The sequence below is a fragment of the Oreochromis niloticus genome, linkage group LG7 (genome assembly GCF_001858045.2).
Source record: "Oreochromis niloticus isolate F11D_XX linkage group LG7, O_niloticus_UMD_NMBU, whole genome shotgun sequence".
In the NCBI taxonomy this organism is placed as follows: domain Eukaryota; kingdom Metazoa; phylum Chordata; class Actinopteri; order Cichliformes; family Cichlidae; genus Oreochromis; species Oreochromis niloticus.
Window position 1 is genome coordinate 43917683 of NC_031972.2, and position 27504 is coordinate 43945186.

Consider the following 27504-nt stretch of genomic DNA (forward strand, 5'->3'; position numbering starts at 1 on the left):
TCCTTCTGAGGGCACACACACTCACACACACACACACACACACACACCCATATTTATGCCACTGTATAAAAAAAACCATATCCTTAAACCATGTAGTGCGCTCTTCTATGCTCAGAGGGTAAGGATTTAACCTCCAGTTATCAACCCCTCTGGCACCAACAAGACTTTCCCTGTCATCACATACCCTGAGAATAATAAAGTCATCAGGTCTACGGTTAAAACGATCAGCCTCGCCCTGTAAAGCTCAGGGCCTGTTGGACTGTTCCACTGGGAAACAGACAGCATCTCTGGGATGTCTACATTGTCCAAGACAGCGCAAACATGACTTGTGACTCCCCCCAAACACTCCCTCACCACAGTCTACACGAAGTACAACTGCTCCGCTGTTATATTTAACGGTATACACATACCTATTACTGCCTTGCTATTCTAACTTAAATTTAGACCCATCTACAGCGTTTTCGCAGCGTTGCTTTTTACGATGAGGGCATCGGATGTGACTTGGCCGATGTTCTGGCTGTTCGTCACGGTTGATGCCGACGTCATCCTGCACTCCTTAGTTAGAGGTGTCTGTGTTCCTTAGGTCACTCTGTTGATGTTCCAAATGATGAAAGAGTCTTTATATGTATAAGGGTTAGACCAGACCACTAGGAGGTGTCATTACCCCCTGGGGTTGGCCATGGTTTCAGTTGGCCTCTGAGATGCAGAGATAAAGGTGTGGGGGTGTAAGCAAAAGGTGAAACCTGTTTGGAGGATCGGTTGGTCAGTAGAAAGTGTAATGGAAAGATAAAAGGTGAAAAAACCTTTGGTGGCTCTGTTGGACCTGGTTTCAGTTGACCTCTGACATGATAAGATAAAGGACACTGTTTGTAATGAAAACTATGGAAGTACCGTTGAGATGCTCTTGATAAGGATGACCTCTTCCTTATCAAGTACAGGTATATTACTACTGTGTTGACCCAGGGTGAGATCTAAAACATGCAGGGACACCGGCCCTCGTGGACTGGGATTGAGGACCCCTGGTTTAGAGTAGTAATCAGGTGGAACCAGATAATCTTCCACGGAACACCTATGTGCTGCGTCACAGTGGTTGGGAAACACTGCACTACAGCCTCATGACGCGTCACAGAACATAAATGACAATTCATAAATATCTGGAGTAGATGAAAGCCCTCTAGCTCAATGAATTAATATGCTTCCTTAACAACAAATGTTTATTTTAAAGATTTGTACATTCCTCTTAGGTTCTCAAATTGTGGGACAGTTCCCACTAGTGGTGGGTGGTGGTACTGCAGGTGGGCTCTGCGCAAGAGAAAATGTCTCTTGTGATTTTATTTCAGGTTGGATCCTTTGTTGGTGTTGACCAAGTGATTGTGTGAGCTTCTTTTGGTTTGTGAAGTCAGGTTCAAAAGATGACTCAACTCACTCGTGCTTGGCTGCAATTTTGCTTTTTTAATAAGCAGATGGATTTTCCCTCATAAAGTCTTTTTTTTCTTCTTACAACCATAGACATGTTTTTATCATTAAAAAAAAGAGGAAATGTAACACAAATCGCACCTTATACATACATACTGTGATAACTGTGTCCAGAGTGGCGCAGACAGACACAAGGCTTTTTTTTTTGTTTTGTTTTTTTGCTTTTTGCTTTACAGCACAAAAAATGAGTGACCAAGTACGGCCTGTTAAAATGTCGCCATGAGTAATAGTAGATAATGAACCGTACACAGGATAATATATCCTTTTATAACACCTTTTTATAACAGATTCTTTTTAAATCAATGTACATCCCAAAAGCATGATCATAAATAGTACATACACTGTGTATAAAAGAGGAACAAAACCAAAGAACAAACCAAAAAACAACCAAAGAAAGCAGAGCATGCCTTCCAGTGACAGGTACATTCACTTTTTCCTTTTTTTCTTCTTTTTTTTCCACATAGACAGCTTAGACATACACAACAAACATCATCCCATCAAATATCAGCTAAAAGACATTTGACCAGAATCAGCCGTGCCCTTTCAGCTCAACTCCGAAAACAGTTTTTTTCTTGTCTAAATGGTTCAAAGTGATACTAAAAAAACCAAAAAACAAACACTAAATCATCACTGAGACTTCCAGCTTTTAAAATTCCTCCAGAGACGCGGCAAGCAAAGAGAGATCGCAGCTTTATCACGGAGACGTGATCGCTGTTTAGCTACTGAGAAGAATCTCAACATCACACGGATACTGTTTGGATACTTTATGGACAGAGACAAGAAAGAGAGGAAGAATATGCAGAAACACACGGACGGTTTGAGTTAGTTGCTACTTGTTTTTTTGTTGACAGGTTAACAGGCAGATTAAATGCTACTTATCACAGCCAGAGCCGGGAGAGAAGAGGAGCTACTGTACTGGTGAAGAAGAAGAAGAACAGGCATGGCTCAGAGGACATCGTGGACGGTTTGAGTGCATGGATGAGTGCAAGTGTTTCCCCACAGGTGCAGTAAAGCTCAGACTAAACCCTTTAATCTCACATCAGTTAGTTTTAGTGTCACACGATGGATGTAGAGCTTCTTTTTTTTTTCAATCCTTCCATTAAGAATATTTACGGAGGAGAGGCTAAACATGCACAAAGTGGGAGCTGATAAAAATGGAAGGGATCATTCACCCGTTCACTCACTCCAACAAATAATAAAGATCGGAAAGAAAAAACAAAACGATGGCTTTCATCTGAACAAAAACTATTGACAGCAATACCAACATGTACACTATAATACAGCAATAATATATATTAAAAGAGAAAAAATTCAAGTTCTGACGCAGTAACACTGATGTTTCTGAAATGGGGGGGTGGGGGGTAATAAAAGGCTGCGGGCAAAGAAAGACAGAACAAAACACATATGGCTGACTGACATTTGATACTGCAGGTCAAGTTCGCGTGACACCCGACGCTCCGCGCTGCAACCGCAGGTTGGTGGCTTTTTTTCTTTCATTTTTTTTTTCAAATTCTTTTATGACTCAAGAGTGCAACCAAAGTGCTCTCTGTTCATTGTGTAATATTAAAAAAGAGAGAAGCCAGCAGTAAACAGAGGAGAACCGACACAGAAACAAAAGTGGAACCTGAATTTCAGATACTTATATTTGCAAAACAGGCCGTAGAGACTGATCACCGATGAGCAACCCAGCAACCCAGCAGCAGCACTGGACTGTCTCTTTATGTACACTTTTTTTCCACCTCTTTAATATAATAATAACAATAATAATAATAATTAACATACAGCTGTAACAGACAGTTTCTTCAAACTGATGTAGAAAAAGTGTGATGGAGAAGCATGCAGCCTCTTGGCTGGTGTGTCCTGTGTAAACGAGAAAAGCAGACTTAGCTTGGTGCTGGTTACAGACAAGTTGGTTGTCCGCCAGTTCGGTCAGTATGGCTACATTTCTTTTGGGGGGCTTTCACCATCTGCCCGCATGCTAAAAAATAAAGACGAGGCTCTGAAAGGTTTGGCTTTGCAGGTGTGGGTGTGGTGTCCTGTGTCTCGCCACCCGTCCTTCCCTTCCTCTTCCCCCACCCCTCCCTCTCCTCTGACTGACCCCTGGGGCTCCAGCAGGGGTCAAACGGTTCAGATCAGAGGATCAGCGAACACAGTTCAACTTGTCTTTTTGCTTCTCTCCAGATTTCACATTAGTCGTCAGTCATCCTTCAGTGACCAGCTGCTGTCTTTGTCCCTCTCTGTCAGAATCTCCTTCCTGCTTTGACTGGACCAAGGGAGGAGGTAAGGCTGGGCACCAAGGAGGGGCAACAGGTGACTCTTGGCGTAAACCTTGCCCCATGACCAGCCTCATTCTGCCCTAAACTCGTCTTCCTCCTCTTCTCACTCAGCCTCCCGCGAATGGTTAGCTTCGGGGTCAAACCATGAACTCGTTGTTGCCATACAGAACCAGCTGCTGCGGCCCCGAGCCGAAGTCCGACTCCCTCCGATGGCTTCCCGAGGGCTCACGTGGCGAGCTGCGGCTCAGCCTGAGCCTGTGGCGCGTTTTCCCGGTACTTTGGCCCCCCTCTGCCTCAGCCAATGGGGTCCCCAGGCTGCAGGAGGTGAGTAAGGGCCCGGAGGAGGCGGAACGGAACCTGTAGTGAGGGGAAGGAGAACCAGAGGCGTTGGAGGAGAGCGAGGAGGAAGGGTGATAGGAGGAGACGGTGGAGGTGGAGTCTGCTGAATCCTGGGAGTCAGGCTGGCGTCGCAGAGCTCGCCTGCTCTTCGCCTCGGACTTTCTGGATCGGAATGTGCCGCGATCTGTGAAGATGAACACACAAAGATGGCAGTGATAAGAGAGAGTTCCACAAATTCATCCATTCGGCGGCAACCTCCTTTGAGGTCGTCTTCCTGTGTGTAACTGGGCCGCGTTCAGCTTTTAACACTTCTGTGCATGAACATTGGATTTTATTTGGCGAGAACGGTGGATGTTGAGTGAAGACCGTCATGGTATGACTAAAAAAAAAGTGCTGCCTTGTTAATACAGTGTGCAGGGTATTGAATATGACCAATCTATCTTTATATGAGCCAAGTACCAACGACCTTTAAGGTGGCATTACTTAAAAAGTTATGGCTTAGTTATGTTGGAGCTTATGGCTCCAACCTTCCTTTCATCTCTAAAGTAGATGAAGGAGAAGCTGTAAACCAGCTAACTGATCACCTGCAGAGGAATGGTTCATTTGAACGTTTCAGTCAGGTTTCAGAGCTCATCACAGCACAGAAACAGCTTTAGTCAAGGTTACAAATGATCTTCTTACGGCCTCTGACAGTGGACTCATCTCTGTCAGTCAAACTAACTTCATGCTATGGTTTTTTATTCTGAACTGCTGATTATTATTTTGAATGTAATTTACTAGATTATTACACAAAAAGCAACTAATTTAATTACAAAATCAGGAAAATTTACTTTCATGTAGACAATTTCACATGATTAGCCTTTATTAGACATAAATAGAATATGATTAGCTGACTTTACCTGCAGCAATTAAGCCATTACCTTAATGAATATAAGGATGATGAAGGTTTAGTGAGAGTGTGAGATGGCAGCATTTATATAGGATCTTTGGATTACACAGTTACCTGCAGTTAGCCACAGTAAGCAAGGAATGAAACATGAACACAAACACTGACACGCACCAGAGGGGTCAGAGGTGGCTCCCTCCGTATCCATGGTGATATTCTCTGAGCTGTCTGCAGTGCCGATGGAGGCTTCAGATTCAGGAGTTTCATCATCGGATGCCCGCGGCTCCAGGATCAACATTTCATAGGTCAGCTCCTCCCTGTTGACAGACACATTAAAGGTCATATTTTAAGTTTTGGGGTATTTACTATTGTATGCAACTGACTCCAAGTCATCCACATAGCAGCACACGGCAGCTACAAGACAGAACAAAAATAAACTTTATGTTTGCTCTGAGTTTCCAGGTGACATTAGTTACCATTAGTTTTTAGGTGGTTTTAAAACCTGCACTGTTGTATGACTTTAAATATGTAACATGTATAACAGGAATGCACAACTTAAATGTAACAGTATGACCACAGAAACTGCATACTTTTCTTTCTGCAGACTCTCAATCTGCTCTGCAAGGATTCGCTCCTCCTGCTGCATCGCCAGCTGCTGCTGGTCATTGAGCACGGTCTCTGCTGCATCCTCTACTCCTCCTCCTCCTACGGCAGTTTCTCCATCAACCCCAGAGGGCGCTCTAGGGCTGAGAGGAGGTGAGGTCGTGTGGGTGCTGCTTTGCCAAACGCGGCTTTTGCTCTGCAAGTACACACACACACATACAGAGACAGTGTGTTAGCGGAAGTCCAAAGTGACCAAAGTGTTAAGGGAGAGACGGTGATGAAGCACACACAGCTAAGCTGCTACAGTTATAGTTGGATGCTCTGACCACATACTGACTAGATAGACTGACCACAGTTCACCACATCACTGCTAAAAAGAAAGACTATGAGGTCAGGTGATAATCACTACGAACAGTTACACACAATCACTTCATCCACACACGCACACACACACACACACACACACACACACACACAGGTTGGCATTACCTTAAGTTTAGCTGTGTTAGGCTGTACATTGTAAAGCAGAAACAGAAAGCAAAGAGCGATCAGTGGCGCTACAGTTAGCAAGCTGCCTTCTCTGAGAGAAGCAGAAACATTCAGCAGTGATTAAAGAACAGTGACGGCAGCCGTGAAGCTGTAGAAATACACACTACTGCCTATGGCGCAGCTCTGCTAACCGGAAATAGCTGATGTTATTAAGTTAGCCTTAACGCTTTCGTAGCAGAAAGCATATGCTTTCTATTTTCAGGGTTTATTTACAGTGCAGTTTGTTTCTGGAAATGTTAAACATTAAGTGTGAACACGGCACAAAGTCTTTTAATGGGGGAAGATTTCTCCTATGGATGTAGCTACCAATCATATATATATGCTAACTATGTACTAGCTAAGATAATGACTTACTTTGCCTCCCTCCAGACTTCACAGAACATCACGATTAATGTTTATATTGATAATTAAATCTACACAAACAATAAAGCTACAGTACATAATCTGAGAAACAATGTAGTGTATAAATATAGTTTATACAAACAACAATGTTTGGAGAGGCTATGTAGCTCAGCTTCAAAACTACACTGCACATAAACACTGTTTTGTGTTTAAAATGCTGTGGCATAATTCAGCGGTCCCCAACCTTTTTTGCGCCACGGACCGGTTTATGCCCGACAATATTTTCACGGACCGGCCTTTAAGGTCTCGCGGATAAGTACAACAAAATAAAACTAGTACTGGTAGCGAAAAAAAGAAGATTTATTCATAACACATGTGAAAAGACCCAGGAAAACCGAGTTAACAATAAAAACGATAACAAAATAACGCTGAAAACCGATAAGAACCTCGAAAACCATACATTTCGCACCTGAGCCTCAACTCTCGCGGCCCAGTACCAAACGACTCACAGACCGGTACCGGTCCGAGGCCCGGGGATTGGGGACCGCTGGCATAATTGACTTTAGGTCAGTTGTTCAACTTCTGCTTGACTGTAAAGTCAAGTTTAGACTGTAGCAGCCAATGATTTAAAGCGTCAATTTGAACATATCGTCTGCTGTTGTCGAGGTTTTTTGAAACCAGAGACTGAGAAACTAAGGACACCGTATGCTCATGTAGCTGTGAACTGCTGTGAACATTTAGCCATTAGCTAAAGCACAAACTGCTTTGCCATCTCTTGTAGTCTAAGATGAACCCCAGGCTTTATGAAGTGTATGAAGAAAATGTTTACTGAGGTCATAAATGACTGTAGCAAAAAGGTCGTTTTTCCCCATTGACTTCTACAGTCTGATTTCTTATGGCAACCAGACGAGCTGCCCCCTGCTGGCCAATAGAAAAAAATCCAGATTTAAAATAGTTCATCAATGGCTACATCCATCTCTTTTATACAGTTTTATGATGTTGAAGTCGACCTCTTTTTATATACTGCTAATGATGAACCAGTATATTTAAAAATAATTGAAGCAATAACTGATATCAAGCTAATATTAAACTTAATAATACAATAAATAAAACGAGCGAATGTTTTTATTTGAGTACAGTTGTGCTTACAGACCCTCTTCACCTTCCTATACTTCTGATTATCACCAATATAATCAATAATCAGTTGCTAAACAGAAGACATACATTACATTGCATACATTATTTCAAATTACAACTGAGACTTTAAGAAAATGATTACCAGCAATGTTAATTATTTAATACAAACACCCGACCTGGCTGCCAGAGGCCACGTTGCTATATTAAACTATAAAACAATGCAAGCTGAAAGACTTCTGGTGTTGTATGATTTGCTGCGCTGCATGTTAGCCAACCCACTGACAACAAAACAGCAACACAAACAAAGAGTCAGACACCTGACATAGAAGTAGCTTACAGGTATACGAGATGAGTGGTGTTACAGACAGCATGAGTGGACGGAATTAAGAGACTGATGGACAGGACAGGACTGGTGGTGGGCGGGTACATGGTGTGGGAGGGGCATACATACCGGGGTGGTAGTGCGGGTAATGCTCATAAACCTAACGGCAATTAGTACGGGTTTCTGAAAGGAGGGTGTGGGGGAGGAAAGGAGGAAGGACAGGTTAGGATTAAGGAGTGGTGAAGGTTATCATTTTAGTATGGATCTGGTTATTTTACAGGTCAAAGAGGTTTCCAGATTAAACTGAGCTACAGTTGGTTAGAAAGTGAAAGATCTGAAGAAATCTTCCCAACCAGAAAATACCCAGTGTAAAAAGACGCCGAGGGAGGAATTGATAGGCAACTGAACAATGGTGAGATTTGTTTGAAAAGTTAAACAATCAACAGGAAATTCCTCAGTGGGAAAACATGAATTCATGATTCATACTAGGCTGAATTCAAGTCTTTGTAACAGCCTCAAAAGACGACTTTTCACCTTTCACTTTTCAACAAAGATGAAACTCAGACATTTCTGTTTCTGTTTCTCTCACCAGTTAATGTGTCTTTGCTTTTGTTTTTTGTCCTTGGTGCATTGCGGTTTTATGAGAGTAAAAACTATGTAAAAGCCCAACGAGGGTCTGCTGTGGGAAGTTGGGAACTAGGGTCTGCTGTTACTGGCTGACCAGATCTGGCCCAGAAAACAACAACCATGGATGTGTGGCACTTTACACATGCTCTACCTATAAGAAAATATCCAGGCGAGATAGCTTTAGACCTGCAAATCATTAAAAAACACTCTTATTGGAAAGTGTGGATACATATGGATGCTGGAGGAATTTGGTTGTCCTGTGAAGCAAAAGTTAGCTCATCTTCCCGAATAATGCTTTCCAGAAAGACAGATTACACAGCAGGATGCTCCTTAGGGAGTACAATAATTTCATTCCTGGGTGAAATCATGTAATAGAAGGTATGCTGTATAATGTTACATACTGTATTTAGGCATGAGCTGCTTCCTGCTGAAATTTTCAATTTCTCCAATTTTGAATCTTTTGTAGCTTTTGTTGCCTTAATGAACCTCTTATGGCGCCGCCATTGCGTGCAATAGGTCGGCAGCCTTATGAGGACAGGCCTTATGACATTTCCCCTTGTGGGACTAATAAAGGTATAAAGGTTATCTCAGTTTCTTGCTGATTACTTGGATGAATAGTGGCTGCATCATTACCATTTACTAAAACTATGCAGTTGGAAGGTACTTCAGTCCACTAGGGTGCTTTTGAAAACTTTACACTTTTCTTCTGAGGTTATTGTTTCCCTGGTATAAATGATCTTATGTGTCCCAAAGAGACCTTTGACGTGAAAAATTAAACTCCTGTGAGGTATTATTACAGCAGAATCATTCACAGATGAATGATTCAAACAAGTGTCCACCCCCTTCAAATGCTTTTTTGGTCACCTTTTTGCATGTGTAAGAAAAACACAGCAAAAAGTGTTGATGACACATGTAAAGAAACACACAGGAATGAACTCCTGCCATGGCGATAACCATGCCAGCTGCTCGTGGAGCTGAAAACTGATCCATTTTGATGAGGAGTGAGAGGAAGGAGTAAATAAAAAATAAAAAACTTTCGCTCAATGACAAACTCAGCCTCTATGCTAACACCTACTGCACTTTGATCTTACCATGGACCTCCTGATGTGGGTCAGCCTGCTCTTGGCTTTGTTCTCTGCAAACTCCAGACTGCTGATGTCCTTCAGACGAGCCTTGTACTTGCTCATCTGCTCATTGATGATCAGCTCCACACACCTGCGGACCAGAGAGCCATTTAGATTGGAAGCAAACAGAAGAGAGACGCTCTGGTACCCTATGATAGACTTGGACAGATTTGGATAAGGAGATGTTTGTTTTTCTTGAAAAACCCTTTTTCAAAAAGTAAGAGGCTGAAGTTTTTTTACTGTTGACATCAGCCCAAAGATGCAGTTACATTTAGATGTAATTAAGCTGTAATTACAGCATAATACCAGGTTTCTGGTATTTAATGAATAATGTTGACTGTAAAACTGCAGGGTCAGTTTGTGAACATACGCTGTGGTCTTGCTGATGTCTTGGACGCTCTGCAGTGGGTCAATGCTGTCGGGGCAGCGAAGGATGCAGGGAGCAAACACGATGGCGAGGGCGTTGGCTGACATCCTGTTTGTCTCCTCCTGCAGGGCAATCCTGTAACAGCAGAATACTTTTAATCCTGATGCACCATTCCCGCTGAACACAGCTCTAATCCAGTGTGTCTGACAACCAGTGAAAATACTAAGAGAGACCCTGAAACCTCTGCAGCTTCGACCTGATGCTCAAAAACATGATTCAGATCTTCTTATAAAACCCTTTTTTTCAGGCACAAGCTGTTTGCCTGAGGCTACACTGCTCATATTGATTCAAATCATCACTCACCTGACCAGATGGAAGATGAGGCGCTCCAGTGTGCTGAGGTGTGTCCTGCTGAGCTGGTCGATCACCGAATACACTCCGTGGATCACCTCCCGCTTGTCTGGCTGACCTGAAAAGGCAGAAAAACACCACAGAGTTCAGGCAAACGCATTTTCTCAAGCTAACTCGGTCCTGGACTGAAAAACAGCAAACAGACGGTAAAGGGCATAAGCATGAGTTTACCCATGGCTCTCAGGAACTCCTCGTAGAGTTCAAAGGTCATGAGAGGGCTCGGCAGGTCACGGAGCCACTGTTTGAGCACACTGGCAATGACGTGGATATTGTAGTCATCCAGATTCACGCTGTTGACATCTGAAAGAGTATAATTTCAGACAAGTTAACACAGTTTCCTTTCGATCTTTGGTCCAAATGATGCAGTAGTTCATACATGTGGTTTAAAAATCATTTAATAAACGGCCACGAAAACTGGCAGGATTAAAGTTTTATTTTAGCTTTTTGTCCTCATTAAAATTTCCTTTTTTTCCATAACATTGCCATCTGTCTCAGCTGTTCTTTGTAATTAGTGATAATTAGTCACCAACTAAACCACATTTTTATGACAGTACACATTTTCACCCATAAAACCAGCTCATTAGGATGGCGACACGTACTTTTTAGGATCTTTATTTTCTCAATTTTACTTTCAGACTTGTTTCACACTTTTAAATGCCCCGGCAGAAATCCTGTAATATTTGGAATATGTGTTTCATTGATCTCTGAGTCAGCCTCACCCGTGTCCAGCCCCTGTCGGAGTTCTTTGATCTTATTGGTGGATCCCGACTTCCTGTAGATGCCCTCTGTGTAGAGGCCGTGCATCTCGATGTAGTTGATGAGCTTCTCCACCAGCTGGGGTACGGTGCGCTCCTCGCTGGTCAGACGCGACAACTCCACGCCGAACTGCCGTGACGACAGCTCCGGGTCGTACTTGTTTGCAAACGTAAATAATGCCACACATTAAACTGAACCACTGGCAGGCTGCACAGACCAGTGACAGTTACAGCTCGATGATGAAGGATGACCTAAACTCCCATAGTTATCTGCATTATACAGTAATATCTACCTAAAGCTGGTAAACATCTGTGTGTACTGATGACGCACGGGACTTTTTATTTATTATGAATTCCTTTCTTTAAGGGCTAAAATTCTTTCTGTAGGATTAATGGAGAAAAACTTGATACAAACTAGTCACACTGTAACACATTCAGACGACATCAAACCACAAAATAAACCAAAAGGGCAAAAGGTGATTATTTTAGCTAATGATTATACTGTGCTGTGATTTCCATTGTTGGCTACATATTTTGAAAGCCAGAGAGAACCCATGTCATCTTAAAACAAGTGTCACATAAAAAAAAGGAACTCCACCTACCTTCTTGCTGCACTTCGTGGTCATTTTGGAACAGCACTTCCTGTGGCAGGCGTAGCGACACACTGTAGACAAAACAAACGACAATCAGACGGGAGGCATTTCTACAAACTCCTCACAGTCACGACAGCGGCAGTCGGTGCTGCAGACATTTACCACCTCAAAGGCTAGGGCAAGTGTGGAGGCGGCAGGGAGCTGGGATGGGATGTCTGCTCTCAGAGAGTGCGGATGGAGCTCTGTAACTAGATCGAAGACGGACTCATGAAAGGAGAGGGAGGTTTAATTGAATTTTGCAGACACTCAGGCACGCAGGGAAAGTGTGTTAGTTTTATGTGTATGTGTGTGTGTGTAAGGACTGCCATGTGAGTGGAAAGAAAAACTACACAGTTTTGAGTGTGAGTGGTGTGGTAAGTGAGTTAGGAGAACATTAGGATCTGCTGCTGGTGTGTATTTATATATATATATGTGTGTGTGTGTGTGTGTGTGTGTGTGTGTGAGAGAGAGAGATCCTGGGCAGACAGCTTAACGCTTGATTTTAGACTGACCAGCAGACAGCTGACGGTTACTGACAGAAAAACTAAAGCAACAGTGCTGAAAAAGTGTCACCTCACTATGATTTTGCATTAAGATTAACAGACGTTATGCACGTAGCTCTTATCCCTGTAGTTTTAAAGACAAAAGTGCCTGCTGCACCTGTTTATATTTCACTTTAAGACCAGAAACATTGTGCAGTGGTTAGCACTGTTGGGTGTCTGATAAGGATGACTCCTGCGCACTGGGAGGACAATCAGGGTAGACACAGGACATGCTGGAGAGGTTATGTCTCTTGGCCAGCTCGGCCAGCTCAAGTACGTCTTAGCATTCCCTGAGAAGAGCTGGAGAAGGTGGATAGGTGGAAGGAGGGCTGGGTACCTCTGTTTTGACTGATGCTCCTGCAACCTTTACCCAGATAAGAATCACAAAAAAGGTGGATGGATGTGTATATGGGTGGATGGACTGTAGATAATTTAGATGTGATGTTTTATGTCCTCAAAGCCACCTAACAAACTGAGAATTCAACAATCTTGTGAGCCACACTTTGTGACATTGCTCTAATAAACATAAGGCTCTAATAAGTATGATGTGGCACTGACACACGGCAACACTTCCTTCAATATTTTGTTCAGTGTTGTGTTCGTAGTCTGGTCTTCATTTTTCTTTTTGGAAGCTAAAACACTGTACCCCCACCATGCTGTAGGTTGTCTGGTTAGTTAATCTTTTTTCCCCAATGACAACCACAAAGCACTTTTGGAAGCTGGAACTAAAATCTTACAGCACCTCCTGTGCCCTCCACATGAGGGCGGACCTAAGGAGCTTTTTTGAACTAAGCTTAGCTGAGCCACAGAGGCTCGCTCTCGAGTCCCTACCCCAGGCCTGTCTCCGCGGTCAGATCCTGGTGACCTTTCCTGGGCAGGGTAAACTGGAGCTTTGACTTTACCACTTCAGTTCCTAAATGTGTGTTTTGGACAGATGTGTTCTTTGTGTAGTGCTTACGTTTGCAGACACAGGCTCGATCCATCATCCATATGAGGGAGGAGCAGTACTCGCAGTAGGTGGGGATGCTGTACTGAGTGGACTTGAAAATGTGGCCGTTGTGTTCCTCCACCTGTAGGGGGCAGCAGACCTGCCAGTCAGCTCAGTCGACATATGAAGCACAGACTGCATATAAAAGATGACTGTATCTACCGCACAGGTTTGTGAAGCCTTGTTTTAAATCTTTGCAGAACTGGTGGCAATATCTGCTTTTTATGATTGATGGTATGAAAGTTTTTCTTTCTTTCAAACTACCAAACTCACAATATCAGTTTCCTTCTTCCTTGACTTCTTGCGTTCTCGTTTTGGAGCCTGAAAAAAGCAAAAATGACAAAATTAGTTTTCTCTGTACTTCTTACCAGTAATGCCTTAAGATTAAGCATTACCTTTAAAGCAATTTTATGATGTTATATCCTATGAAAGAATTTCTCTGTTATCATTTAATGAATCCATCCAGATGTTACTGGTCTTACCCTGCCGATGGTTCCTTCCATGGGCTTATACTCCGTCATGAATTCATCCAGGAACACCTTGAATGTGTTCACCCACACCTTCACGGGTGACTCACTCCAGTCTCTCTGCTCCATGCGCATCGTCTTCTCCAGGATGTGCTCAAACAATGCGTACAGATCCTTGTAACGGATGCTTTTACCGTCATCCATCTGGTGGTGAGGAAAAAAGAAAGGAAAGGACACAAAAAAATGTAAATCCAGTTTAAGTGGCAGCATCTCTGTTTTTAAAATCTTCCTGGTCGTGTGATAGCAACGAAAGAGAAAAACAGAGTTTCAGACTCACAGCGAGGGCGGTGGAGTACGAGTTGAAGATGTTGATCCTGAATTCCTTCAGCGCTTTCTTAAAAACAACATCCACCATGGTGTCCTTTTTACCATCTTCAGAATCAAGATCGGCAATCTGAGGGAGCGAAGCACACCAAAATAATCTATATGGATCAATGTGTGAATCGGATTTTGGGGTAATTCTGTTTGATGTTTAATTTACACAGACAACCACATACGACACGCTGCATGAGCATTTAAACGTTAAACGAGGTAACCCTTACAACTCTATGAACAGCGAAAACACACAAACACTGCTCTTTGTGTGAGTCAGTGAAGCGTGTGCGGCCTTTGCCCTCTCACCTTCTTCATGAGGAAGTCGTTCATGCTGCGATAGTCGTGGGCCGAGGTGAGGATGTGCAGCGCGTCATTCTGCCACTGGGCGGGTTCCAGAGCGATGCTGCTGATCTTCACGCTGCGACGTCTCTTCATTTTGGGAGACGGCTCCTTGTTCTCCTTACTGTCCCTGACCCCCCGAGATGAAGCCGCCTCCAAATCTGGACTGTGAGGAGGAGACGGGACTTCTGCTACACAAAGACACCAAAGGTTTAGGCTTAGTTCGTCTAGGAATAAAATACAGGATATTTTTGTTTTGGTTTCCATTAAAAACCACTATTCTTTATGCTATACTGTGCAATTCTACTCTTCACAGATTCATTACATCATGTCTAAAATTTACTGCCAGAACAAATTCATGCTTGCAGCTCTGATCCTGTTTTTATTCACTTGTATTTGTGTGTACTGCACAGGTGCGACTTTTTCAACATTTAACACAGCTGCTATTTATAGATCGGTCCTGTTCAGTCTCGTTGCACTTGTGCCTGGTGATCTGTGCCAGAGGCCCATCTCTCTCTGCAGTCTTCTCTCATCAGATGGCAGATGACCGCCCCTCCCCGAGCCTGGTTCAGCCAGAGGTTTCTTCCTGTTAAAAGGAAGTTTTTCCTCCCCACTGTCGCCAAGTGCTTGCTCACAGTGCCATCTGATTGTTGGGGTTTTCTCTGTATTATTGTTGGGTCTTTATCTTACGACAGAAAGCACCTTGAGGTGACTTTTGTTATTGTGATTGTAACCGATTAAAAACGAGTGTGCTCCTGGTTGCTCTGCCTTTAAGCTTTGAAACTCTTGAACTGCTGAGACACAGCTCTCTCACCACCAGCAATGATCCTTCATATTAGACCTGCTGTTCTCTGCATATCCACAAAGTCCATGAAGAAATCACAAAGCAAGAGGAAGATCCAGAAAGCGATCTAGAAACAGCAGCAATGCTGAGGCTGTCCAGAGCTAATCAGGTAACGTATTTCATTTTTATTTACAGTTCAGAGATAATTGTGATCACATCTAGCGTGTGCGTGCTTATAAATCTGCTCAGAGGCTGTATGTGGCATGCTGAATGGCTTTTATTTTTACCATGTGTTTCTCCAACTTCACTCATGCTGGCCTGCTTCTCCCTTGACAGTTTTTTCTCACTGTGTTTCGTTTTACTCCAGAATCGCATCCTCCCTCTCATCCTGCTGAAAAAACAAAACAAAACAAAATAATAAAAACTTAAATATCGAGCATAAAAAGTAAGATGTGACAAGAGAAAGTTGAGGGAGATCTACCTTCCATCTTGACTGGAGGTTTTCCTGAGGATCTCCATCTTGCCCAAGTCCCCTGATGACATGGTCTTATGGATTTTCTTCTGGTCTTTGTGAGACGACTGGAGAGAAGAGAAAGATACAGTGAGTAAGAAAGACCACAAAACACATTTAGAATCTGTCAGCTGACACGACTGTGACATGTTTTGATTAAAAATTCTACAGATTTTTATAGTTTTAGCAGAGTTTATTTCCAAAACTACAACTACTAAAATACTTCTTCGAATAAATAAATGATCGTATTAACTTAATGTGAAGAAACTGAAAAAATCGGCACCATAAACATGCACAGGCCTGATAATGAGAGTGTGTGATAGGCAAACAGAAGTCATATGTGTTAGACTGTGTAGGAAAATCTCATCGTTAGTGAGAAGTTACTCTGGTCGAGCTTTTATTGACTCCAGCATGCAGGAGCAGTGCCGTGCAGTGCAATACGAGATGTTTTGTTTCAAGGACGGGTCAGGTTTGGGAGGTCAGAATATGAGAGGACAACATCTTTGACCACATCCCACGAGTCAAAGAAGAGTTTGCGCTGGGACAGTCTGTGTTCAGTGCTGTAAAAGAATAATATCTAAATAAACTCATTCTGAGTTTTAGCATTTTATTTTTCCTTCATGACAGATGCAAAACTGTGAGCAGTTTGGTCTGAGAGGATTTGTAATTTAACATAGTGAGGGGGACAACCACAGGTAGGTAAGCTGAGGCTTAGATAGCCTAGGCTTCACCTATCATGTTGAATTTTCATTCACAGATACCACTGAGCTGTTTTTGACATCTTTTATTATTGTGAACCTGTTATGCTCAGTTTTAGCTCCACACTGTTACACATACCGTTTTCCCTAGCCAAGCTCCATTCTGTAGTCTTGCCCTCTATTAGACTAGTTTTGCATGACACACGGTTCATAATAATCTTTATTTATCTTATATAGGGGCCTTGCTGTAGGTCATTAGTTCAACCTTTGTCTGTTTTAGTTCCGCTCCCTTTAAGACCTACACGTCTCTCTTCTGATTGGCTGACCCTCGCAGACAAAAGGTTTAAATGGCAGGTGGGTGTGGCTTCTGTGCTGAGATGACCATATTAGAAATGATATGAAGGGTTGAAGGGTTTAGAGCAGCCTGAAGCTCAGGCTTTAGGCTTGCAGGGATTACTTGATCTGTGGCCATGTTTAATATGAGCTTCCTTCGATGTTTCATTACATATTCAGGGCTGGAGCTACACACCGACTCAAATAACTGCTTGTTAAAACCACAGTGTGCTTCCATCACCCGTCATGTCACAAAGCAGAAATCCTTTCTTTAACATCACAGTGAATTCACTGAACTCAAAGGACTTCCACAGTCACCAGATCTCAATCCAACGGAGCGCATCTGGAATGTGGAACGACGGCATATTAGCATCATGAATATGCGGCACATTTATGCGTGACACTATCATGTCAATTTGGATCAAAATCTCCAGGGTAGTTTAGAAGGCAAGGTAACTAATGACCAATGAGTATATATCCCAGGAAATATAGGAAAGCATAATAGGTCCAGGTTAAGAATAATTATGAGCTTTCAAAACTTGATGACTTTCCACTTCACTCTGTAAATCTGTAAATTTTGTATCTAATGAAACAATACAAGTGAAGTCACCCTGTTGCATTTAGAACCTGTCTGAATAATTTAAGGATGATGAAATTTTTGCAAAGCACATATGAACTGAATTAAACTAGCTGAGAGAGCGAAGGGAAAAAAGGTAGTGTGGTCTAGAAGCTTGGACTTAGTTTCAAACTAGCAGCCACCAAAGCAGTGTGCAAGGCCATTCACGGCACCAAGTGACCTTTATCAGCGCTGAGGAAAAAAAACAAACAGCGCTGCCATAATTAGCAGAGAAACATGAGTTTGGTCCGACAGCGTTGAAAAACTGAAAGTGGGGTTAGCAGTGTTAAAAGGCTCGTCCCCCTGTCGTGTGGCCAGATGCACATGAGAAGAAGGTAGAGAGGGGGACCGAAGTGGACAGGTTACTCGCACGGAGGTCAGGTGACCGCCGCAGACCCGGTATTTTACCATCTCGGAGTCACTGTGACAGTCAGCGTCGGGGTGGGAGTGTGGGGGAGACAGGGAGGGGGGCAGCGTGCAGGAGTGGGCGGGGATGTAGTATTCATCGTCGTCATCCGACTGGGTCGCCCCCTCTGAGTTACAGCGAGTCAGGAAGTCGGAGCGCGTCCGGGACATTCGGGCTTTCTTTTTGGGGCCGGGGCGGCCCACCTGCTTCCAGGCAACCATAAGAATATATCAGCTGTGTGTATGTGTGTGTTTGTTGGCGTGCTTGTATTTACTTGTTTTGTGTCTTAAACTTGACTCAAAGTAAATAAAAATCTAAATCTTGAGTCTCAACTGAATGAGTAAGGATAACAATAATTACGATGTGCAAATGAAATTAAAGTGAAGCGTGGAAGCTCCTACCTCTCTGCTTCTGGATCCAGCAGACTTGGAATCATCTCTGAACATGGCGAGAGATCGTTCCTGGTTCACCAAATCCTTATCGGACCTGCACCAAATCACCACAGTTTAAAAGGTTCTACTTTGAGTTACCTGGTCTCTTTAAAAAGCGCTAATGAAGTCGACTTTTTTTTGTAATGAAGGAAAACTGGTGATACAGATTTGGGGAAATGAATCATTAGCCTTTAAACGGCACTGCAGGCTCTCAGCTGTTCCTGTTGCACTTTCAAAATAAAATGACTCGGATTAAGTGAGTTGACTTTTTGGCATCTTCTTTAAGAATTTAGCCTTTTGGCCAAAGTGGCCATTTTCATGGCCATCACAATATTTAAGGGTTATGTTCACCAGCTCCAGGCATGAAACTGTGCACCTATCTGGCCCAGGTTGTTCTACTGACACCATATGAAGACCTAGCTTAACACAACTGTGCAAATATCCACTGGAACTATTCACTCTGCACGCCTCCTGCTTGTCCTGGCTAACTCCAAAAGATTCTCCCTTCCAGCAGATATAGACCCCTCCACACCCTCCATGGAATAGACCACGAGGTAAACAGTTTGCTTTGAGGAGTTTTCTTCCATTAAATCGAAACAGAAGAGGCACTGCAGGTGTGTTCATGGCGTTCCATTTAAATAGCTTCAGTGTACTCTGGAGAGGCAAATATACGCCTCGGCCCTGCTACACAAACACGAAAGCACAGTTTACTTACTTGGAGAACGGCAGCTTGCGCCTGGGTGGGGAGAACACAGTACTAGAGGGTTTCTCCACCATGTTCACAATCACAGTCTGGGCGGAGCTCTTCTTCTGGGCCTTTGGAGGTTTGGTGTCCAGGACCGGGCTGGGGGCTTCCTTTGCTGACCTGGTCATCTTCCTCTCCTGCTGAGTGGGGAGTACGGCAGGAACGCTGGATGTGGGCTTCAGGGCTATTTTGATGTCCATCTCTGCGGAACAAATCCCCGGACCTTCCTGACTCTCTCCACGAGTGAAGGGAGCCTTTGAAGACTTATCGACCCCAAATACATCTCTCTTGGCTTGGGTGGAAACGCCGTGAGGCTGCTCCCTGTCTGATGCTATCTCAAGGCCTGCAATAGGGGTCATTTGGGCATCGGGTGCTCCTGTTTGAGAAGCTCTTTCTAGAGTTTGGGCTGCCAGCAGCTCTCCCTCTTCCAAAGGACTCTCTTTCTGCATACTGATCAACACCACTACAGGCCTTCGAGACGTGGACTCCCTTCTTTCTCTGTAAGATTTGCTGGGGCTTTCAGATTTTGGTTCATGAGCTGGACTTTGGTCAGAAGCAATATAAAAAGTTGCCCTCGGGGCCTCAACTTTGTTTGGCAACTCAGTCACAGGCTTTTCATTATAGTTGGAATCTCTCAGCCCCTGCTGAAGTTGAATATCCAGCGTCTGGGGCTGTTCCTGAAGTACACTGAGCTGAGAACTATATCCTCCAGAGCCTTCAGTTTCCATGTCTTCCACACTGAGAACTTCAAAACTTCCATGACTAGCCGGGGACCCTTGGGGTGAATGTCTGTGAGGCTCATCCTGTTGAGAGCTGCTGCTGCTGTTTGGGACCAGGTCTTCTGGCAGCGAACCCCCGACGCTGGTACTTCGGACTTTGAGAAGCTCCAAGCTGAACTGCGCCTGCTCCAGCTCTCTCATTCGTCTGCTCTCTCGTTTCGACCGGTTCTTATGGCTGCTCTCGTCTGTGCTCCTGCTTCGCTCCAAGTCGTCTTCTTTTTCCATCTCTGAAACAGACTTAGAGTCTTCGGAGAGCTCTGCAGAGATGTCCTGGCCATAACTCTCCAGTCCGGATGAGACAGGCTCTCTTCTTTCTGCCTCCATCGTTGCTGACAGACTTGTTTGTTCACCAAGTCTCTCGTGCTGCTCCTTGAAGTCTCTAAACCTGGAGACAGTAATAGTGAGAAAACAGAAGCCTATTATCCACATAGGCACCACCATGATTTTACTTCCTGTGCTGAAAACTAAACACTGTGCCACAGTGTTTTAGGTTTCTACACATTATCACATAAAACACCACTTGGTGGCAGCAGATGCAACTGTGATGTGCATACAGATATAAGACAGATAGAGCAGGTGTCCCTTTGGATTGTGGACTCCTGTTTGAAGTGTGTTCGAGTTCAACACTGTTTTGTTTTTTTAAACCAGCAATAAGGTCTCCAAATTAGCTCTGGTTAGAAGTCCTGTGTAAATCTCATTGGCTGCATTTTGTTTAAATGCAACAATGTTAATGCGTCAGTGCATCAGCCCCACCATACAAACAAACACGCTGTATTTAAAAGACACTAATCAGTTGATTCAAACTACCTACAAGCTCAACTCCTTCACTCACCTGAGTCGAGCGAGGTATCCTCTGCTCCTCGCCTGTAACTGTATCACCGCTGCGTGCGTTCTGTGGTAACGCCTCCTCTCCCTGGATCCTTTCCAGGCTGTCTGAATTGTAGTAGCTGCCAGAGCCCTCCGATGGCAGCAGTTTTTCCAGCTCCTCTGTATGACGATCGCTGAATCGCGCCAGTACAGGAACTTCCTCCTCTCTCTGTAACCCCTCCAAGCCGCCTGCAGACACACCGCCGCTCCCTCCTCAACGCTCAGGTCAATGGTGGACTGCCTGAAGAGGCAGAAACGCCACCATCGCTGAAAGAGAAAGAAAAGCACGGTGAGACAAAACAGATGTAAGGAAAAAAAGTCAGGCTGGGGATCCTTGAATATGTTGAGCTAAGCTTTGAATATTTTTTTTAAAAGAAAAAGATGTTTATCCCCCTTTGGGACCACCTAAAAATATGTGCATTTCTGTGAGGCTATACTGACACAGATTAGGGAGGAGATGTATGAAATTTGACGCCTGTTATTCATTCAGCATGTCAAAGCAATATGATGCAGTATGACTGACACCGCAGGAATGTTTGATTCAGAAAATTCAGAAAAGCAGAGGACACCTCGCGTTATTTTGATTAAGCCCAACTCCAAAACTTGAACTGTAATCTTGGAAGGCCCATGCAGAAATGCAACCAACAGGGACAGAATAAAAATCCCATATGTGACAGTTTATATCTCGATGCTCTGATATTCTCTCGTAAAAGTTATCTGTGCGTGAATGGATCCTGCTCTGGAATGACCTGGTGTGTTTTCTTTCAGTCTGATGAGCATTTGGACAGCTTCTCTCCAAGGACTCTTCCAGAAAAAACAGAAGACGCGAATTTGTTGTCTTTCATCCTCTCTCTACCACTTAGTGCTGCATCGTTTTTTCCACAGTATTTACTCTGTAGCACACTTGTTCTTTCTTTCTTATAACTCATTAAAAATGTAACAAATTCAGTCATCCTTTAATGCCGTAGCTTTATACTTAATTTCATTCAATTTTATTCATATAGCACCAAATCACCAAAAACCTATCAAAAGCTTTCATGGCTTTTGCTTCCACTAGATCGATCTTGCTCACCAAAGTAAGCTAAATAGCAAGTGACTTTGTCCTTTTAGATGAAAACACACTGCTCCGGATTTATAACAAGACAAATGAAAGCTGAATACACTCAGGCAAAGGCGGTGCCTGACCCAGGACACATGACACATGACATCCACTGGAGCATTATCTGATATATGGATGCAATCGCATTAACATGGATTTTGTGTTAGAGACTTTGCTAGTTAAAGACCAAGAAGACAAATATCATACTTTATATCCCAACGCAGCATCATTAAAGGTCAGAGCTCTCCTGTGAGGACACAAGTGCTTATCATCTCAAAGGGAGAGACTATTTTTTAAGAACCATGACACTTAAATATAAAGAGTTGCACAGCTATTAATCACTTAATGCTTAAACAGTCCCAGACTGAGGAGCCTTAATGGAAGCTCCTCCTAAAGTGCTCTGAGAGGGATTAGTGATGCCCTTCGAGCAATAAGGAGAACAGAGGAACAAAGCTATAGAATTGGACCACTTCTTAGGCCCATCCCATCACAGCGTCTCACCTGAATGGTGCACGCAGCTCGTCTCATGTTGACAAAGTGCTTCCTCTCCAGAACTGCCCTGAAGCGGCGCTGCAGCATAACGATTCTCCGCAGGACCTCCTGGTGCAGGAGGGTCTGAAGACGCTGGCGCTCGGCCTCGCGCAGGAACACCTGCATCGTACAGAAACGTTAGGTTAAGTGAAGTTGCTCAAGTCCACTGCATGGGACATTTTAAAAAAATATAGAGAGAGAAGGACAGGCCATTTATAATTTCCAGAATTCGTACCATGGTGCTGCCCACTTGGTACCCAGCAGGGGGCAGGTGGATCCGTCTGAAGAACTCCCTGACACCCGACTTTGTGGGGCTGGTGCCCCGAGGCAGCAGCACATGGAAGTGATGCACAAAGTCCTAAAAAAGGATTTTTGTGTGTTCATTTTCTGGTGATTCATTTTATGACGAGAATAGAACATTAAAAAGCGTGTTTTGTTATATGAAGACAGAGTTCTGGTTATGTTTAAATACAAATAAGGAAATCTAAACATCATGAGAAATGTTATTTTCTCAATAAGGTAAAACATCTTAGTGATAACATGGCTTCGGCTGTGGATCTGCAGCGCAGTTGCGTTAGCAGGGGATTACCTGGAAGGTGTACTTGCTGCTGTATCCCGATTGTCTGATCCGGACGGTTTCCAGCATACCTGTGTACCTCAGCTGTCTGAGCACCAGACTGTCGTTGAAGCGCAGCGGCAGCTAAGTAGGACAGAAAACAAAGGAGCGGTTAAACACAATCCAGCAGTCGGTCGCTAAGAGGAGTGGAGGCTATTCTGCAGGAGTGATCACCTTCTCAGCGTTGGAGCGAATGCACTTGACAAAGTACGGCTCCGACTGATCCAGAGTCTCCATCAGTTTATTGAGCGACGCCTGCACACACAAACAGAAATGATCTCACTTTTGCGCTTTGTTGTTACTGATGCTGCTGCACGTGCTCGTGCTGCCGTCTGCTGTGTCACTGATGTTGTTGTAGTTCTTTGAGTGCTCCAGCAGAGGGAGAAAGCGACACTGACCTGGAACTGAGCGCTGATGCTGGGAGGCTTCTTCTTCTTGTGCAGATGAAGCAGAGACTTGGTGATGCGGTCGTGGAGCGTCACGCTGCTCAGGTAGCGCAGAGACTTAATGTCCAGCAAGTGCTGCGCACAAAAAGCCAGATCATTTACAAACCTGTGTATCACTGCAGTGAATGAACACCTACTAAGTTTTGCGTAGTGTCAGGTTAGGGTCTTACCTTGGGAAGAGTTGGTTTAGTTTTGCAGTTTTTGTTTCTCCTGAAGATGAGAAATTATAATTAGCAGATATTATCAGCAGAATCAACAGCTATTAACATCTTTTATTTCCTCTGTATTAGTGCTGATACGCTCTCTTATCCCTTCTTACAATCCAGCCTTACAGGGCTTACAGTATGCTGGGGGAAAGCGCCTTAAAAACCATCGCTTTAAAGACTATTATGCTTGTCTTTATTTTTTGCCGGCTATACTCTATACTGTTACAGTGACATTATATTAAACATGCCAAAGTTTTGATTCATGAAGTTCGTGTGTGTGGATTATCCCTGTGAGTCATAGTCTGCTCAAAACGCCTGCTTTTAGACAGCTATTTCCTTCCTTGGCTCTGTATGATGTTAATGACTGCAGATAGCCCTCAAATGGGCACGAAGATCTGGCTGTCATCACCAGAAGCCTGACACATCTGCTGTTTAAGCCTCCCGTTTAAAACTGGGGAAGCCAATCAGAAGATTCAGACAGCGGATGACCAGCACCAAGTTAGAGTGTAAGATAACCAAGGAGTTTTTGAAACTGTGACGGATGCAAAGCTACTTTAGTAGAGTCCAAGAATAAAAATAGTTAGCAGGAAATGAGCAGGATAGGTTCCCTTTAAAACGTATTACTACTAATATTAGACCAACAGGGGCGGGCGAGGCTCAGGAAGTAGGGTGGATTGTCTACTAATTGGAAGGTCAATGGTTTTAAATTGCTCCTGATGTATTGTGTGAGTGTGTGGGTGATAGATAAAAGAGATTGAAGTGCACAGAACAAAGCACTGTATGATTGCGTGTGCATGGCTGAAAGCATGCTTGCAGGGTAAAAGCGCTTCGAGTGCTCAGCGTGATATATTGGATTGAGAACTGTCAAAAACAAACAAACAAAAAAAAAAGACTACTGTGACTTTGTGATATGTCACTCACATTAGAATTCCCTGAGCTCTCTCTAGGAGCTTGCTGTTGTTCGAGTTGAGGAAGATCCCATCTTCTTCCAGCGCGGGGCTTCCCATTGAAGAGAGGCGACCCGACCTGGAGGTGCGACCATTACATCCAACGCTGTAGCCATCCCTACAGGGAGGGAGGAAGAGTACAGATCAGCACAGAGGCATTTTATTTAATACTAATAATACAACCTCGTACTTACCAGCTGGCCTTCTCATTGAGGGCGTTGGTGCCTTGAAGATCTGACAAGGGGGTGCGGGGATTCTTCCTGGTTATACCTGGATAGGAAGTGGTGAAGAGAGGAAAAGGAAAGGAAATACAAAAAGGAGTCAAAGGTCACAGGGTTTATCAACACCTACATCTCACTCACCCCCTGTTTGAAGCCACAGCATTAAGATCCAGCACTTAAGGGTCTCCACTAATCCCCTAACTCCAACTCTCTACCGTTCTTCCCATTCACTTCTCTAACACACTTCTTCTTTATACATGACAAACCACTATCTTCAGGGCAGCATCTCTGTTCTACTTGGACTTAGAGCGGCTTTGCTATCTGAAACAAGCTATTTTAGCTTGACTCAGATTAAGTCAGCCTTCTTCTGATTGGCTGCCCTAAACAGCAGGTGCAAAATAAAATTGCCCAGATTACCCGTAATTTGGGGATTACAGATATTATTTTAACAAAGCTCTTTCAAAGCAAAATATATACATTACAGTATATGATCGTTTTCACAGGCTTACTGATGTGGAGGTGCGGCAGACTTTCTCTTTTACAGGAAAAAATAAAGACTTGAGAAATTCTCTAGGGAATTTCCTTTGAAATGAGTTGCAGTGCTGGAAAGCTGCTAAATCCCACTTCTGCAAAGTGCTGCTTTACAACATGAGGATACATGACATGAATAAACACACTTGAAGTATGCAAAAACACACTTAGGCACACAAACGTGATTATCAGTGCTGAAAGAAGTGATAAAGGACGGCCAGAAAATCCGTGGGTGTCATTAAACCCTTCGGGTCTACAGAGACCTGATTCATTTGTCCGATCACTCATGCGTGGGAAAATTCTTGGTTATGAGCTTTGCTCCTAGGCTGAGTCAATCTGCCCAGAGCTCAGAGTGACCCACATACCTGATTTCTTATTAATGGCTGCAACAGAACCAGTTTACCGGGCCTCAAAACCACAAGCCACCCATTATGATCTATACAGCACAGGATTCATTTCTTTCATTAGGCCGAGCTACGTGCCTTCTTAACTCACGAGGAATCAATCCATTTAAAAACCTCTTTCACTGGGATCACCTTTCAAACTCTACTTAGATATGAATCATAACAATCCGATATAGTACCATTTATTACATAAGTGAAGATAAAACACATTAAACCTCAAGAAATATAGCAATTTTCAAAGGAATGCCTCTCATATTCTCAGCAAATTGAATTTAAATGATCAATACCGAAAAATATTGCACGCTCAAATAAGTGCCGACCTTTCAGTTTTACAGAGGGTCCCTATTATTCTGGCTTCAAATGTATTGAAATCTTGACCCTGCAAACCAATCTTTAAAATCTGACAAAACAAATCCACATATGAGGACAAGCGAAATCCCACATAAATCCTTATTATTTATAAGGATAACACTTATCATACGAACGTGAAAGGTGCAATATGCAAGATTATATATGCAAGAAACATAGCTTTGTGTCAAAGATGTCTACATAGCTGTAGCAATATCTACTGAAGTTGGGATAGTATTCAGCTAGGACCAGCTGTACCTTTCCATAATACCAATTTATAGCTCAAAAGGAGCTACTGACTCATCCTAGTATCCAGTCTGTCCTCGAACTAACACGAAAAGAAGAAGCAGCGCTCCCCAGAGATTGTATTTCACTTTTATACAGTCTGTATAAAAAGCAGGCAGTCAATAAATGAAACAAAAACAAGATGACTGCAGATCCTGGAACCAGCAGTAATGTGTGACCTGCCTTGATCTGCGTTGAATCCATGCAAAGCCTACTGGGCAGCCTATGCAGGCAGCTGATGTTGTTGCCAGCATTTGTACTTGCATGACACAATAGTAGGTACTGGTGTAAATCCCAGTGTGTAGGTGATAGCATGGACAAAACTCCTGCTAACACTGCTAAGACTAGCCAGACTCTCAAACTAATGCATTTGTAGGTGCTAAGCTTTTTAGTGACATTCAGTACATAATTTGTTTATGTATTGTTTTTGGGGGGATTTTCTTTCTCTTAGACTAGTCGACTTGCCTAAATACTTCCTGCTATTTAAAAAACTAGCGTCCAAAGATTAGCATGGTAGGCTAGTTGGCGATTCTAAATCGGTTGTAGGTATGAAGAATATAAAGTGCTTTAGTTGTATAGACTGACCCGCTGTATGAACATATGGTTCATTATAGTTGATTTATAGTTTTAAGCACCTATAGCGGTCAGTTAGACTAGAGAAGTGCTACAAAAATGTGTGTAGGCTACACTTTTAGCCTAGCATCTCTTACACCCGCAGCAAGCCTAGTTTGCCTTTCAAGTCAGTCATGGAGGTTGGTTGTTGACTGATGATGTAACAATTATTGGCAATGAAAGAACTGAACAGCTAGCCTAAGTGAAACAAAAGAACGCCACACTAAGAAACAAAAGTAACACTGCCACTTCTAGGCTAAAGTGTTTCACATATTCCACCTTTAAAAAACAAAAAAAATATAATTAAGGTGAGGAATAGAGAAAAACATAAATAATTAATACATACTGATATTTCAGAATAACAGAATATCAATATTTTTATTTTATTTTGAAGTAAAAGCAATTTTAAAAGCCTTCTAAAAGAGAAGCATATTGAATAAATTAAAGACATACAGACACTTTCTCTGCTGCCTCCATCCCTTTTCTTTGTTTTAGCTGTAGATCAGTTTGTTAGTTTTTTAAGGGGTCTCA

General features: G+C 43.2%; 1 protein-coding gene across 14 annotated transcripts in view; it reads right to left on the minus strand.

Annotated features, from left to right (window-relative positions):
* Positions 1–1432: 1432 nt before the first annotated feature.
* LOC100698058 (unconventional myosin-IXa) overlaps positions 1433–27504 on the minus strand; it is a 146213-nt gene continuing 120141 nt past the window's right edge. For 4 of the 14 annotated variants that reach the window (XM_019361841.2, XM_019361840.2, XM_019361834.2 and 1 more), the window contains 30 exons: positions 24767–24842; positions 24547–24690; positions 23590–23629; positions 23372–23494; positions 23148–23228; positions 22947–23057; positions 22593–22715; positions 22328–22477; positions 20693–20994; positions 19052–20245; positions 18307–18391; positions 17908–18108; positions 15823–15920; positions 15629–15732; positions 14525–14748; positions 14181–14297; positions 13859–14047; positions 13650–13697; positions 13347–13458; positions 11817–11878; positions 11179–11371; positions 10631–10759; positions 10412–10517; positions 10052–10183; positions 9649–9772; positions 8060–8113; positions 6070–6090; positions 5568–5776; positions 5152–5294; positions 1433–4275 (listed from right to left, as the gene is read on the minus strand). In XM_019361841.2, coding sequence (XP_019217386.1) covers positions 3890–4275; positions 5152–5294; positions 5568–5776; positions 6070–6090; positions 8060–8113; positions 9649–9772; positions 10052–10183; positions 10412–10517; positions 10631–10759; positions 11179–11371; positions 11817–11878; positions 13347–13458; positions 13650–13697; positions 13859–14047; positions 14181–14297; positions 14525–14748; positions 15629–15732; positions 15823–15920; positions 17908–18108; positions 18307–18391; positions 19052–20245; positions 20693–20994; positions 22328–22477; positions 22593–22715; positions 22947–23057; positions 23148–23228; positions 23372–23494; positions 23590–23629; positions 24547–24690; positions 24767–24842 — 5081 coding nt within the window. In that variant the 3' untranslated portion in view covers positions 1433–3889. The remainder of the gene's footprint in view (positions 4276–5151; positions 5295–5567; positions 5777–6069; positions 6091–8059; positions 8114–9648; positions 9773–10051; positions 10184–10411; positions 10518–10630; positions 10760–11178; positions 11372–11816; positions 11879–13346; positions 13459–13649; positions 13698–13858; positions 14048–14180; positions 14298–14524; positions 14749–15628; positions 15733–15822; positions 15921–17907; positions 18109–18306; positions 18392–19051; positions 20246–20692; positions 20995–22327; positions 22478–22592; positions 22716–22946; positions 23058–23147; positions 23229–23371; positions 23495–23589; positions 23630–24546; positions 24691–24766; positions 24843–27504) is intronic. The other 10 variants (XM_019361845.2, XM_019361838.2, XM_019361846.2 and 7 more) reach the window with 8 other exon arrangements.